The sequence below is a fragment of the Salvia splendens genome, chromosome 8 (assembly GCF_004379255.2).
Source record: "Salvia splendens isolate huo1 chromosome 8, SspV2, whole genome shotgun sequence".
NCBI lineage: Eukaryota > Viridiplantae > Streptophyta > Magnoliopsida > Lamiales > Lamiaceae > Salvia > Salvia splendens.
In genome coordinates, this window is record NC_056039.1 from 30,429,302 (window position 1) to 30,443,388 (window position 14,087).

Sequence of the window (14,087 nt, forward strand, 5' to 3'; positions counted from 1 at the left end):
TATTTATTTCTCAAATTGGTTGTGTTATGGTATGAGATATGAATTAATCAAATTTATATCAGCTTTATCAAATTTTCGCGTGAGCGTTCTCGGTACTACTGTGTTGTAAGTTAGGTAAATTTGGACTAACTCGCGTGCAAACTCTGATAGATATGGTAAAGTCTAAAGCGACTAAAAAAATTATTATTCTAATTTTGTTGAGCGTTTTGTTATTATTAATTTCACAAATAAATATTAAAAAATATGTTATATGTTAGTATTTTATTAATTTTTAAGATGAATGAAAAATTTAAATATTCAGGATGCGAGAACCCACTCGGGTTGGCACTTGTCATGCTATTTATAAACGAGTCATTCGAGTTATAAAATTCTCAACACTAACTTGGGTTTTACGGTTTCGGGCTAACTCGTCGGGCCAATCGGGATCAATTTTTTTGATAATAGTAATATTTTTTTTATTAATAATTTTATATCTATATTTAATAATTACACATACAAATTAATGAGTGTTATTTCAAACTCAAAAAACTAATATGTACCTCATATATACTATATGAAAATATATTTATGATGAGTGCAAAAATAAAATAATACTAATATAAAAATGAGTATAACTTCCAAATAACGAATAAAAAATAATTTCAAGTGTGTTTGAATAATAATTATTGGACTAATTTTTAATAATTTAACAAATATAATGAAAATTGAAAATTAAATAATGATGATAATCTTATTTGGGTCAACCCTATGGGCTCGGGTTAATTTTAGGACAACCCTATTAGGAGGTGGGCTATTGATTTATGGTTATTCAAATTATGCTTTTTTTAGTTATATAGTATTTTGCAATTCTAACCCTATAAAATTGTCGGTCTACTTGAGCCAACCACGAGTTTCGAGTGACATTAGTACTCAAAGCCGCTGATATATTAGGTTAATTTTAGTTAACTTGATCATTCTTATTAATTTAAGTTACACTAGTTTCTTTTAAGTGTATCATCTGTAATATAAAATTGAAGAAATCAATGTAATACATATTAGCTTCGTTCATTCAAAACAGAAACTATTTTCATTTTGGGATTTCTCTTAATAATTGAAACTTTTGAATCTTTCTATTTTAAGACATGACAAAAACTATTTTCATTTTGGGATTTCTCTTAATAATTGAAACTTTTGAATCTTTCTATTTTAAGACATGGACCAACAATCTATTAACACTATTTTCATTACTTTTTCTCTTTCTCTTTTTTACTTTATCTATTTTCTTTTAATCTCTATTACTTTATCGATTCTTCTTTCTTACTTTATCAACTTTGCATTAAAATTTGTGCAGTTTCAAAAGTTCCTTTTTTTCAAAGACGAAGGTAGTACAAGTTTTATATAAGAGGTCATGCTTTATAATGGCTTATATCGTATATTTATAATAGAAAACTGTAATATATCATATAAATAAACATATTAGTACCAATATAGTAGCCATCTTTTATGTTAGGGATATTTGTTCTTAAAATCATAAACTTTACATCAATGTTTGGTATTTTTCCATGAATTATAAAAATAGTGTTAAATATCACAAATTTCAAGATCACTGTTTTTAATTCTAATCCGCCCCAAATTAAAAAATTTTGCATAATTTTGTCCAACGTGGGATAAACTGTCTTAGCACAATTCAGCTTGCGATGGAGGGAGTACTAGCATTAAAATTTAAAAGTGTTCCAATTGAAAGTTCACCAAGAGTCCACGATTGGGCCAAAGCCCAAAAATCACGACCCACTAAAGAGCCTAAACGGCCCGAACATTAAGCCTAGATATGGGGCAGTTACTTTTCGGTGCTGAGGGCCCGACAATTTGCATGGCAACCCAGCCTCGCAATCACGTAGCCATATTTCGCACACCAATTGCAGAAAACTCCATAGATTTTGTGAGCGCTTTGCTAATTTTCCGAAGACTGGTTTGATAACTCCACTCGCGAGGTGAGGTTCTTCAGCAGAATTCAGGGTTCTGCGTGTTTAATTTTTTTAAACACTTTCCGAAATCTGAATACAGAATACCAAAGCCTTTCGATCGAGGGCTTTGAAAATTGCGTTTTCCCGTGATTCTGGAAAACATTTTTGAAGCTATAGTAGTCGGCTTGACATGTATATGAATATGATGCTAATCCACAAAGCAAAATTCTTAAAATCACAACCCAGTGAGGCTAAAGTATTCAATTCTTGTGCAGACTAATAGAGTATCAATTTATTCCATCTCTTTGTTCTGACTGAATTTGTTTGGATTTTGTGCCCTAGGTTGTGAGCTCATTGTTTTTTGTTGGAGTGACTGTGCTGCAAATTGTAACCACCAAGCAAACATGAGTGTTGTTGCTGTTGCAAGGCAAGGAGTATTGTTGCAGGGTGATGATTGGCGAATTTTTGATGGTAATAAATGCAGGTAATAAATATAGATCACGACACAGAAAGTTACGTGGTTCGATTTACTGAGGTAAATCTACTTCCACGGGAAGAAAGGAGGGCAAATTTGTATTGCTTGATCTGGATTACAGCTTACAATACTGACTTGCTATATGAGATTCGATATCTAGAGAGCTTAACCCTTGTCTATCTGATCTAAGTTCTATTTATACATTTGAACCAAGATCGTGGCTTGCAGGTTGACAACTGCTTCATACCACTAGATAGATCGTGGGTGTAGTGGAGGTCGTGGAGGTCCTGCATGGGTCCACTATCTCCTTGTTCGGTCGAATACTGAGACCGAACTGCTGAACTTTGCCGATCAGCTTTTGCCGATCTGAGAGTAGAGCTTGATTGGTTCTTTTGCCGATCTGAGAGTAGAGCTTGATTGGTTGGCTTTTACCGAGCTGTAGGCTGCGACCGAACTCTTTGGTTGTGCCGAACCGAACTGAACTCTTTGGTCGTGCCGAACTGATACTCTTTCTTGGGTTTTGGGCTAATGGGCCGTCACTGCTATTGGGCTCGCCATTAGGGTTTAGTTGTTTAGTTCGTACCCCATCACTACCCCCCCGAAAAGCGAAGTGAATCACTTCGGCATTTTGGATGAGTGTAAGGGGGAGGCTGACGTCAGGGAACGTGCCATGCGCGTGTCTGCATTAAATGCGATAGCAAATCCGGCCGTTGAATCCAGAGTTCGTCATACTTCATCTGGTCCTCTATGGCTTTTTTCTCAGCTTCGTTTAAAGCCGAAGAGTATAGCCGCTTCCAGTGAGGTACCTCCAGCTCCTTAGAGTTAAAGAATACAAAGCAGCTAGGTCAGTTCGGCATTTCAGCTTACCGAGCAGGCAGTAAACCACAACAGGAGTAAAAGAGATCAAGAAAAGCCATACGAAGACACGAGTGTAGAAAGAAAATTTTTTCATTCATAAGAAAAAAAATTTTTTACACAAGGAGGGCTTCAAGGCCATTTTACAAGAAGGAAGAAAGAAACTAAACTAAGAGAAGGGAGATGAAATCATACTCCGCCAGTTTCATCTCCGGCTCCCCTCCGGGTTTCAGCTTCTCCCTCCTTGTCCACCTCGGCTTCAGCCTCAGCCTCCCTACTCCCCCCAGCCTGCTCGGCGCCCCCATAGCCGATCTGCTGCACCTCCTGCTCGGCCTGCCCGTCGCCGGTCTGCCGATCCGGCTGCTCGGTCTCCTTGCCGGCCTCGTTTTCCTGCTCAACCTCTCCTTGGAAAATTGGAGCGGGTGAAACAGGTCCCAAGGAGGCAAAGATGGCCTCCATGTTCTCGTCCCGGTCAGCTCGGCAATTACGGACTCGGTCAGCAGAAAGCAGGACCGAGGAAGACGCGAGCTCGTCAAGGAGCGGCAGACTCTGGAGACGAGCTGCAATTTCTCGGCCATACAGCGGCAGAACGACTTCGGGTCCCTGCTCAGCATTATCGGTCATCAGTTTCAGCAGATCACCGACAAAGGCCGAAAATTGATTTCTCAAAAAGAGTTTCTCCGCGAAAGCACGGAGAGCCTCCCCTTGGGCAACCACGGCAGCAGCCTCCCTCTGTTTCGACTGCTCTCTCTGGATAATGAGCTCGTTTTTTGCCCGCTGTGCCTCATCCTGAGCCGAGATCCTAGCAGCCCTTGCCTTCTCAAAGTCTGCCCTAGCCTGTTCGGCCTGGTGACGAGCAGCAGTCAACTTCCTCTGCATCTCAGCATAGTCGCTGGACGCTTTAGAGAGTTCAACTGCGACGAGCTTGCTGAGCATATCGTTCCTCTGAAAATGGAAAAAGGAAAAAGTCAACCGAGGGGCCACAAAAAATACAGGAAAAAAGCAAGGCCAGAAAATCAAGAAGAGAATTCACCTCGGCGAAGTCCGTGGGCCATAAAAAGGGCTCACAGATATGTTCCGAAGGAGGCGCCAAGACCACGTCTTTCTCTGGCGCTCTTGGGGGCTTCTGAAGCTTCGCCTTCCCCTTTGCCGAAGTCGACTCCGGCTTCTTTGGATCCGAAGAGGTCTTTTGCCTCTTCGGATTCTTCTCGGCATCAGACGCCGAGCTGGTGGTTTTCGGCCTCTCCGGTTCCTTAGATTCGGAGGATTTGCGACCGAGCTTGTTTAGCAAGTTCACTGCCAAAAAGCAAGAAAACAAGGTTAGTTTTCGTCGTCAAGGCAGTAATGCATAAAAAAGAAATCCTCACCCTCAGTCTCGTCGTCCGAAGACGAGGAGTCGAACACGAAGTCGCCCTTGACTAGCTCAGACTCCAAGTACTGCTTCCTAATCATGGGAATCTTATTGAGCTCGGCCTCGAGCTCGTCCAACGGTTCTACCCGAGGATGAGGAATAACGGACTTCGGCCCTCTCCAGGAAAAGTCCGAAGCCGAAGTCCTATTATAAAAAAAGAAACGATTTTGCCATTTCGGCCATTTGGTTTTACAAAAGGCTCTAAAGGGCTGTAAAGGGATCAAGTAAAACCAAGATCCCTTCCTCTTAAACTGGAAGAAATTAAGGATTGCCCTCAGAGACAGATCCTTATCTAGCCTACGCAGTTCGGCAGCAAAGGCCGATAAGTGCCTCCAAGAATTCGGAGTCACCTGACCTAAAGGGAGTTGGAAAAAATCAAGAAGCTCTACAAAAGGTGGGGGAAGAGGGAAACGAAGCCCGCATTCTAAGCAGGCTTCGTAAACGGTGGCATAACCCTCCGGCGGCGAGTTAGCCCTATGATCGTCGTCGGGAATCACCACCTTCCCCCCGGGAAGAAGATATTTTCCGTGTAGGGATATCACAGTGTCCTTACTCAAGATGCTGTGAAAGTATTCTACGGTCTTCTCCCCGGACTCTTTCCGGCTAGAAGATCCCTTACCCCCTTTCCTACCGCTACCTGACTCAGAAGAAGAAGAAGACATGATTCTTACTCTTTGAAAGTCTGAAGAAGTTCTGAAGAAATTCTTGAAGGAGCGGAAGGAAATTTTGCGCAAAAGAGAGAGAATGCAGAAGAAACAATAGCAAAAGTGTTCCAATGATGGAAAATGGTAATATTTATCAGATTCACAGAGGCATTTCAAATCCGTAGCGCCGTTTCAAATCCCCCTTTTTCTGGATTCAACGGCCGGATTTGCTATCGCATTTAATGCAGACACGCGCATGGCACGTCCCCTGACGTCAGCCTCCCCCTTACACTCATCCAAAATGCCGAAGTGATTCACTTCGCTTTTCGGGGGGGTAGTGATGGGGTACGAACTAAACAACTAAACCCTAATGGCGAGCCCAATAGCAGTGACGGCCCATTAGCCCAAAACCCAAGAAAGAGTATCAGTTCGGCACGACCAAAGAGTTCAGTTCGGTTCGGCACAACCAAAGAGTTCGGTCGCAGCCTACAGCTCGGTAAAAGCCAACCAATCAAGCTCTACTCTCAGATCGGCAAAAGAACCAATCAAGCTCTACTCTCAGATCGGCAAAAGCTGATCGGCAAAGTTCAGTAGTTCGGTCTCAGTATTCGACCGAACAAGGAGATAGTGGACCCATGCAGGACCTCCACGACCTCCACTACACCCACGATCTATCTAGTGGTATGAAGCAGTTGTCAACCTGCAAGCCACGATCTTGGTTCAAATGTATAAATAGAACTTAGATCAGATAGACAAGGGTTAAGCTCTCTAGATATCGAATCTCATATAGCAAGTCAGTATTGTAAGCTGTAATCCAGATCAAGCAATACAAATTTGCCCTCCTTTCTTCCCGTGGACGTAGATTTACCTCAGTAAATCGAACCACGTAACTTTCTGTGTCGTGATCTATATTTATTACCTGCATTTATTACCATCAAAAATTCGCCAATCATCACCATGCAACAATACTCCTTGCCTTGCAACAGCAACAACACTCATGTTTGCTTGGTGGTTACAATTTGCAGCACAGTCACTCCAACAAAAAACAATGAGCTCACAACCTAGGGCACAAAATCCAAACAAATTCAGTCAGAACAAAGAGATGGAATAAATTGATACTCTATTAGTCTGCACAAGAATTGAATACTTTAGCCTCACTGGGTTGTGATTTTAAGAATTTTGCTTTGTGGATTAGCATCATATTCATATACATGTCAAGCCGACTACTATAGCTTCAAAAATGTTTTCCAGAATCACGGGAAAACGCAATTTTCAAAGCCCTCGATCGAAAGGCTTTGGTATTCTGTATTCAGATTTCGGAAAGTGTTTAAAAAATTAAACACGCAGAACCCTGAATTCTGCTGAAGAACCTCACCTCGCGAGTGGAGTTATCAAACCAGTCTTCGGAAAATTAGCAAAGCGCTCACAAAATCTATGGAGTTTTCTGCAATTGGTGTGCGAAATATGGCTACGTGATTGCGAGGCTGGGTTGCCATGCAAATTGTCGGGCCCTCAGCACCGAAAAGTAACTGCCCCATATCTAGGCTTAATGTTCGGGCCGTTTAGGCTCTTTAGTGGGTCGTGATTTTTGGGCTTTGGCCCAATCGTGGACTCTTGGTGAACTTTCAATTGGAACACTTTTAAATTTTAATGCTAGTACTCCCTCCATCGCAAGCTGAATTGTGCTAAGACAGTTTATCCCACGTTGGACAAAATTATGCAAAATTTTTTAATTTGGGGCGGATTAGAATTAAAAACAGTGATCTTGAAATTTGTGATATTTAACACTATTTTTATAATTCATGGAAAAATACCAAACATTGATGTAAAGTTTATGATTTTAAGAACAAATATCCCTAACATAAAAGATGGCTACTATATTGGTACTAATATGTTTATTTATATGATATATTACAGTTTTCTATTATAAATATACGATATAAGCCATTATAAAGCATGACCTCTTATATAAAACTTGTACTACCTTCGTCTTTGAAAAAAAGGAACTTTTGAAACTGCACAAATTTTAATGCAAAGTTGATAAAGTAAGAAAGAAGAATCGATAAAGTAATAGAGATTAAAAGAAAATAGATAAAGTAAAAAAGAGAAAGAGAAAAAGTAATGAAAATAGTGTTAATAGATTGTTGGTCCATGTCTTAAAATAGAAAGATTCAAAAGTTTCAATTATTAAGAGAAATCCCAAAATGAAAATAGTTTTTGTCATGTCTTAAAATAGAAAGATTCAAAAGTTTCAATTATTAAGAGAAATCCCAAAATGAAAATAGTTTCTGTTTTGAATGAACGAAGCTAATATGTATTACATTGATTTCTTCAATTTTATATTACAGATGATACACTTAAAAGAAACTAGTGTAACTTAAATTAATAAGAATGATCAAGTTAACTAAAATTAACCTAATATATCAGCGGCTTTGAGTACTAATGTCACTCGAAACTCGTGGTTGGCTCAAGTAGACCGACAATTTTATAGGGTTAGAATTGCAAAATACTATATAACTAAAAAAAGCATAATTTGAATAACCATAAATCAATAGCCCACCTCCTAATAGGGTTGTCCTAAAATTAACCCGAGCCCATAGGGTTGACCCAAATAAGATTATCATCATTATTTAATTTTCAATTTTCATTATATTTGTTAAATTATTAAAAATTAGTCCAATAATTATTATTCAAACACACTTGAAATTATTTTTTATTCGTTATTTGGAAGTTATACTCATTTTTATATTAGTATTATTTTATTTTTGCACTCATCATAAATATATTTTCATATAGTATATATGAGGTACATATTAGTTTTTTGAGTTTGAAATAACACTCATTAATTTGTATGTGTAATTATTAAATATAGATATAAAATTATTAATAAAAAAAATATTACTATTATCAAAAAAATTGATCCCGATTGGCCCGACGAGTTAGCCCGAAACCGTAAAACCCAAGTTAGTGTTGAGAATTTTATAACTCGAATGACTCGTTTATAAATAGCATGACAAGTGCCAACCCGAGTGGGTTCTCGCATCCTGAATATTTAAATTTTTCATTCATCTTAAAAATTAATAAAATACTAACATATAACATATTTTTTAATATTTATTTGTGAAATTAATAATAACAAAACGCTCAACAAAATTAGAATAATAATTTTTTTAGTCGCTTTAGACTTTACCATATCTATCAGAGTTTGCACGCGAGTTAGTCCAAATTTACCTAACTTACAACACAGTAGTACCGAGAACGCTCACGCGAAAATTTGATAAAGCTGATATAAATTTGATTAATTCATATCTCATACCATAACACAACCAATTTGAGAAATAAATAAATTCATGTTTCACTATAACACAAACGAGTTTAAGTGAGGTACCTATATAACTAGAGAATGGTATAAATGTTAGTCAAAATAGAAAGTAACCACATAGACAATTTTGTTTGAAATATAATTTGTTTAAAGCATCACCAGTAACGCGGAATTCCCGGCGGAATTCTATGCGGAATTCCCAAAAACACCTTCTGCCACGTTATACGGACTTTCCACTGCATTGTCACATTATAAGGACTTCCCAAAAAAAATTTTAATGCAATAAACGGGAATTCCGCGCGGACGTCCTTGGGAGTGAACGCAATGGCGGACGTCCGCACGCCCGTCGCGACGGAATTCTGCATAACGCCGCGGAACTACGGTATCCTCGGTGGAATTCCGTATCCGTCCATACCATGCACAATGGCGGACGTCCGCTGTGGAATTCCGGCACGCCGATCGAAATTTCACCGGGACGGGCACCATTGCTGATGCTCTTGATTGACCGGTTGATATATATCGCCTCAAATTAGAAATATATATAAACGCACCCATTTCTACAAGCAGCCACACCACACTCAATTTCCGATTTTCCTCGTTTCTTCGCTGACTCCGTCTCTCCACCGCGCCACCGCCGCGAAGCTACTCCTCCACCAACTCAACTCAATGCCGGCCCAAAAGCGTCCGACCGAGACCATCACTCCGCCTCCTTCTCCTCCGCTACCGCTCGAGGAAGAAAAACCCGAAGATTCGCTCCAGGAAAGCGAGAATCACAACCAAGAGCAGACCGTGAACTCTAGCGGTACGTCCTCGGATGTTTATTAATGTATACGTATTCGCACAAGTTCTATTTTAGTTTCCAGTGAATTCGACCTTCGGCCAGCAATCAGAATCTCCTATATGTATTTTTCTTTTACTTATTTATTTTTACGTGTGTTTGATTCTCAGATTCCGACGAGAGCTCTGACTCTAGTGATGCAGAAAAAGACGAGTAACTCAGTTTTCTCTCTCTCCCTCTCCTTTTCTCTACTTTTCCATATGCGAACTCGCATAAACAGACACGCACGAACACTGATGCAGGCGTATAGATAGATGTTCGTATTATTTATGTATAATTTCTGTCCGGTTTGCCAGTGCTGCGAATTTTGGCCTGGTTTGATGTGTGAATTAGCTGGTATAGCTTGAGATCTGCATGCTTTTGTTATTCATTACGATTTGGTTCGCGGAGGAGGAAGAGGTCTGGCAAATACATGAAGCAATTTGACATTCTAATCTCCTGTGATGAAATCCGCAATTCATCTCTGAACTCTTACAAGATAAAATTGAAATCAATTTTGTTAATGGCTTTGGGTTTTCTACTGATAATTTCGTCCAGAAATCAAGATTCTGTATTTGATTAGGTCGTGTAGTTTCCTGCTCATGTGGACCAAAAGTACTTGCTAGCTTAACTATTGAAATTATTTGTCACCGTACAATAGTATTTGTCTTTCTCAATAGTAATTTCATGGCAACAAAAGTTAGTTGCTCTTGCTGCTCCACAATCTGGCATGGTCATCCAGCATATAATTTTTTCACCACTCTGATATTTTTCTAGAAGTGGAGAAGGAGCTCACTTAGAAGACATCGGCTGTAATAGATGTCCATGAGAAGCATCGGGCCCGTTTATGTTTTCTAAGCATATTAGAAGTCTTTTATGTCGTCCTAGTCGGAAGTGTAGCAGTTGCATTGTGATTGTCATGCACATAATTAAGTAGTAAACCATGCTTTTCCTTGGTGTGGCCAAATTAATTGGTGGTGGCGTCTAGTTGTTATGAAATGTTAATGAGCATGTTCTATATTGAAAAGCCAAATGCAGTAGAAAATAAATGTGATTATGCGAGGACAGGAAACTTGGTTGTTTTGCTTGGGAAAATTGTGAAGCTGTTTGTAATTGTGATAGATTTGGACCTATCATTGTCCCATCATGTGACATGATATTGTGTTCTTAAGATTAAATACGCGTTATAGTATAGTGTCCATTGCTGCAGAAACTAGGAATTCAGAATCAGAAAGGCATTCACTTTCATTTTATGTTTGGGATGGAGATAAAATACCCAACTACAGTATGGAGATATTAATTAGAGGAGTTAATGACTTCCACAGTTGCCGCAATGTGGCAGATAATATTTTTGTTTGCACTAATCTATGTTAGGCCATGTTTGCACGTTGCAATGTGTGTAAACTACTATTGAAACGTATTTTGTTCTATACCAGATTTATTACGGTGAAGTTGGGAGAAATACGCAAGGAAGTGCAGTGCCCTATATGTTTAGGTACAGTACTTGAATCTCAGTTTGTGACATCTGCATATAAAAACTCTTTTATGCAAACAAAGTGTCAGATATCACATGTTAATATTGGCTATTTGATTACTTTGAAAATGCTGTCTTGCTAATAATGTGGCCAGGAATGGACAATGGTAATATATTTGGTGCCACCCATCTCTCTTTCCCTACATAAGTAATTCATAGCCGTTCATTATTCATTGCACAGGTATAATTAGGAAGACAAGGACAGTCATGGAATGCTTACATCGTTTCTGCAGAGAATGCATTGACAAATCCATGCGCTTAGGGTACTTGCTTCCATGTTCTATATATGGTATGAAGATTGGATTTTTCTCGCCTTCTAATTAGCTGTTTACTGATGCAGCAACAACGAATGTCCAGCTTGCCGCACACATTGTGCTAGCCGCAGATCCTTGAGAGATGATCCGAATTATGATGCCCTAATTGCCACTCTGTATCCTGATATTGATAAATATGAGGAGGAGGTACTAGTTGAGAAATGCTTTGCCTCTTATTTTCCAATATAAAATTTTATTTTCTTCATCAAGACATCCTTCTTGTTTCTTTCAGGAATTGGCTTTCCATGAGGAGGAGAATGCTCGCAATAAGCAGGTAGAGTTTCTCTCAGTTTTCGACTGAGGTGTCTTCTGGTTGTGGATTATGCAGTGCAATCATATGTACACACTATGCTTTCTTCTAGATAGCTTAAATATATGTAGCCTGTATTCCTTAAAGATGCCTGGATCCCCTCAACCCCCCCCCCCCCTTTTGGCTACAAATCCTAATTATGTGCTTATACTTATTCTCCACGAATGACTAGTAAACTGTTGCTCCTCAGCATTTGTAGTTAAGAATTGCCTACAAACCAAATACAATTGGCTTAGTGATTCTGTGTGCTGACAGATACAAGCTTCTATTTCCCAAACATTTCGTCGGCAAGCTGAAGCACTAGGAAAGAAGCGAACATCAGCCAGAGTTACAGCAGCAGCGTTTGTCAGGCGACAGGGCAACTATCGAAATTTGAGAGGCCGGCGAAATCGGACAGCTGATCACCAAGGATCTGATGAAGAGGATGGAACTAATGGAAATGATGGTAGCAAAGACTCGTCATCAGCTGATGAACGCTCTCCAGACATCAAATCTAAGAGATATAAAAGACGGCGTGGAACTCGGACTTCACAAACATCAGGAGCAAATGCAGATGGAGGTTCTGATGATAATAATTCTGAAACCAACAGAGAATTATTAAGTGCTTCAGCTGGAATTATTGGAGGTACAGAAGTTTTTGCCTGGGGACGAGGTGGCGTGCGCAGTAATGGCCGGCATGGTGGTCATTGTTGGGACAACATCAAACTTTCCAGGAATAACCGGCTTTCAAAGCTAGTTGATCATCTCCAATCTTCAAAGGAAAATGAAGAGGTTGTAGCTATAGTCTGTGCTTTTGACGTCGCAAATCCTGACCCTCACTTCTTGTTCTTATCTAGCTTCTCATTTAATTGGTCATTATATTAAGAGAGGCTGTACAAGGGGATGTGATAGGGTGTGGATAGTGTTGATTTGGAACTAATGAACCTCGGAACCTCCATACACCGGAATAAGTTGATTGCTTACTGTGTATTAAATGTGAAATTTAAGTTTGTGAGTTTGTGTGATTGCCTCATCAACGTTTTTGCATGTTGCCATTTGATCTGCTAGGGGAACTTAAAAGGGTTTTATCTTCGTGTTTCAGTTGAAAGTAAGTCTGACACTTGTGTCATTGCTTGAGGACAAAATGCCCAGCCTGAAGCGACCTTACCTCTGCTGCAGTCCTCGTTCATCAGTTAGACACTTATGCCAGGTATTTTCTCCTGCGTTTTGCTGTGTGGTCTTTCATTTGCTGAAGAAAATTTTGAGTTCAAATAAAGTGGAGACCTGAAAGATTTTTATACCCGTCTCTTGCAGTATGTTGCTATGCAGACATCCACTGAAGCTAATGAGATTGAGATACTAATAATTAAAGATTTTCATCCTGTAAACAACTCTTCAAGTGTCAAAAGTGAGCCTGGCATTCTCAATACTTGCCACAATGAGTTGCAGCTTTTGAACGAGAATCAGACATTGGGGGAAATTCATGGCAGTTTTACTCAGCAGAATCTGGTAAGATTTGTTCTCTTGTGATGTACAAAGACTTCTTCTGATTCTATTTTGCGTGCATGATTTCACTTTAGCACATTAGATTGAACATGATGCTTGTGGTCTGCACACCCACCCGCTCACCTGCCCGTTAACTTGTTTGCATGGTTACCATCCAGGAATATACAAGAGATTATTAACTAGTGATGACCTATATCTGTTCAGGTTATTGCATACCGGCAGAAGGTGCAAGGCGCATGTAATTGACTGGGATGGAGCTTACATCTTTCTCTGAAATGAACTATGATGCAGGAAACAAATCTGCTTTTTTATATATTTAAAACTGCATATTTTGTGGATATTACATACCGATAAATTTATGACTCTTGTACAATCAATTCTAGTGTAAGTTTATATCTGGCGGCCTCACATTATATATATATATATATAGGAAGGAGGATCGGGTGAGCCCTACAAATATAGGAGGGAAATGAGAATCATTTTCAGCTCTTTGACAAAAAAAGGTTTATGTTGTATGCATTTTCCTTTTTGGATGAGTGTAACATATGTGTTTTGAGTCTCATCAGACGAAAATTTAATATCCTTTCGTTACTACCTTTCTCATTCTCATTCCTCACAAAATCTTATTTTCACTGTATTCCTACCATATATATATATAACAGTTGAAATCTATTTTACCAGATGAATGTCCCATTTCCAAATATTTTGATTTTCATTCATTCTTCTTCAGTTTCTATTTGTTTGCCTTGGCACAGTTTTTGAAAGGTAGTAACCATATTTCACGTCTGATCTTCCTTCTATTAATATTTGTGAAATTTTTGGAGAGTTACAGTTGTACTAGTCCTACTATAATCAATCAATAAGTAGAATAGAGAAGCCAACTCCAAAGAGAAAATCGCGTATATAGGCCACTTGGCCTTTAAAATAACGCAAATGTACCCATTTTGTTATCAATTCCATTTATGGGAAAAACGCCG

At 39.1% G+C, this 14,087-nt stretch overlaps 1 protein-coding gene across 1 annotated transcript; it reads left to right on the forward strand.

Moving 5' to 3' along the window:
* The first annotated feature begins 9,209 nt into the window (after positions 1 to 9,209).
* On the forward strand, positions 9,210 to 13,505 carry LOC121743114 (putative E3 ubiquitin-protein ligase RING1a). Its single transcript, XM_042136301.1, has 10 exons — positions 9,210 to 9,452; positions 9,599 to 9,641; positions 10,904 to 10,962; positions 11,183 to 11,264; positions 11,342 to 11,462; positions 11,548 to 11,589; positions 11,881 to 12,396; positions 12,707 to 12,814; positions 12,919 to 13,113; positions 13,315 to 13,505. The coding sequence occupies exons 1-10, from the start codon at positions 9,317 to 9,319 to the stop codon at positions 13,354 to 13,356; spliced, it is 1,344 nt and encodes a 447-aa protein (XP_041992235.1). The 5' UTR covers positions 9,210 to 9,316; the 3' UTR covers positions 13,357 to 13,505.
* Positions 13,506 to 14,087: the final 582 nt, after the last annotated feature.

Bases quoted from the DNA above. Each gene is read 5' to 3' on its own strand.
- LOC121743114 (XM_042136301.1), top strand. From the start codon at position 9,317: ATGCCGGCCCAAAAGCGTCCGACCGAGACCATCACTCCGCCTCCTTCT. The intron at 9,642-10,903 runs GTAACTCAGTTT...GTTCTATACCAG, and splicing joins AGTGATGCAGAAAAAGACGA to ATTTATTACGGTGAAGTTGG. The intron at 10,963-11,182 runs GTACAGTACTTG...TTCATTGCACAG, and splicing joins GCAGTGCCCTATATGTTTAG to GTATAATTAGGAAGACAAGG.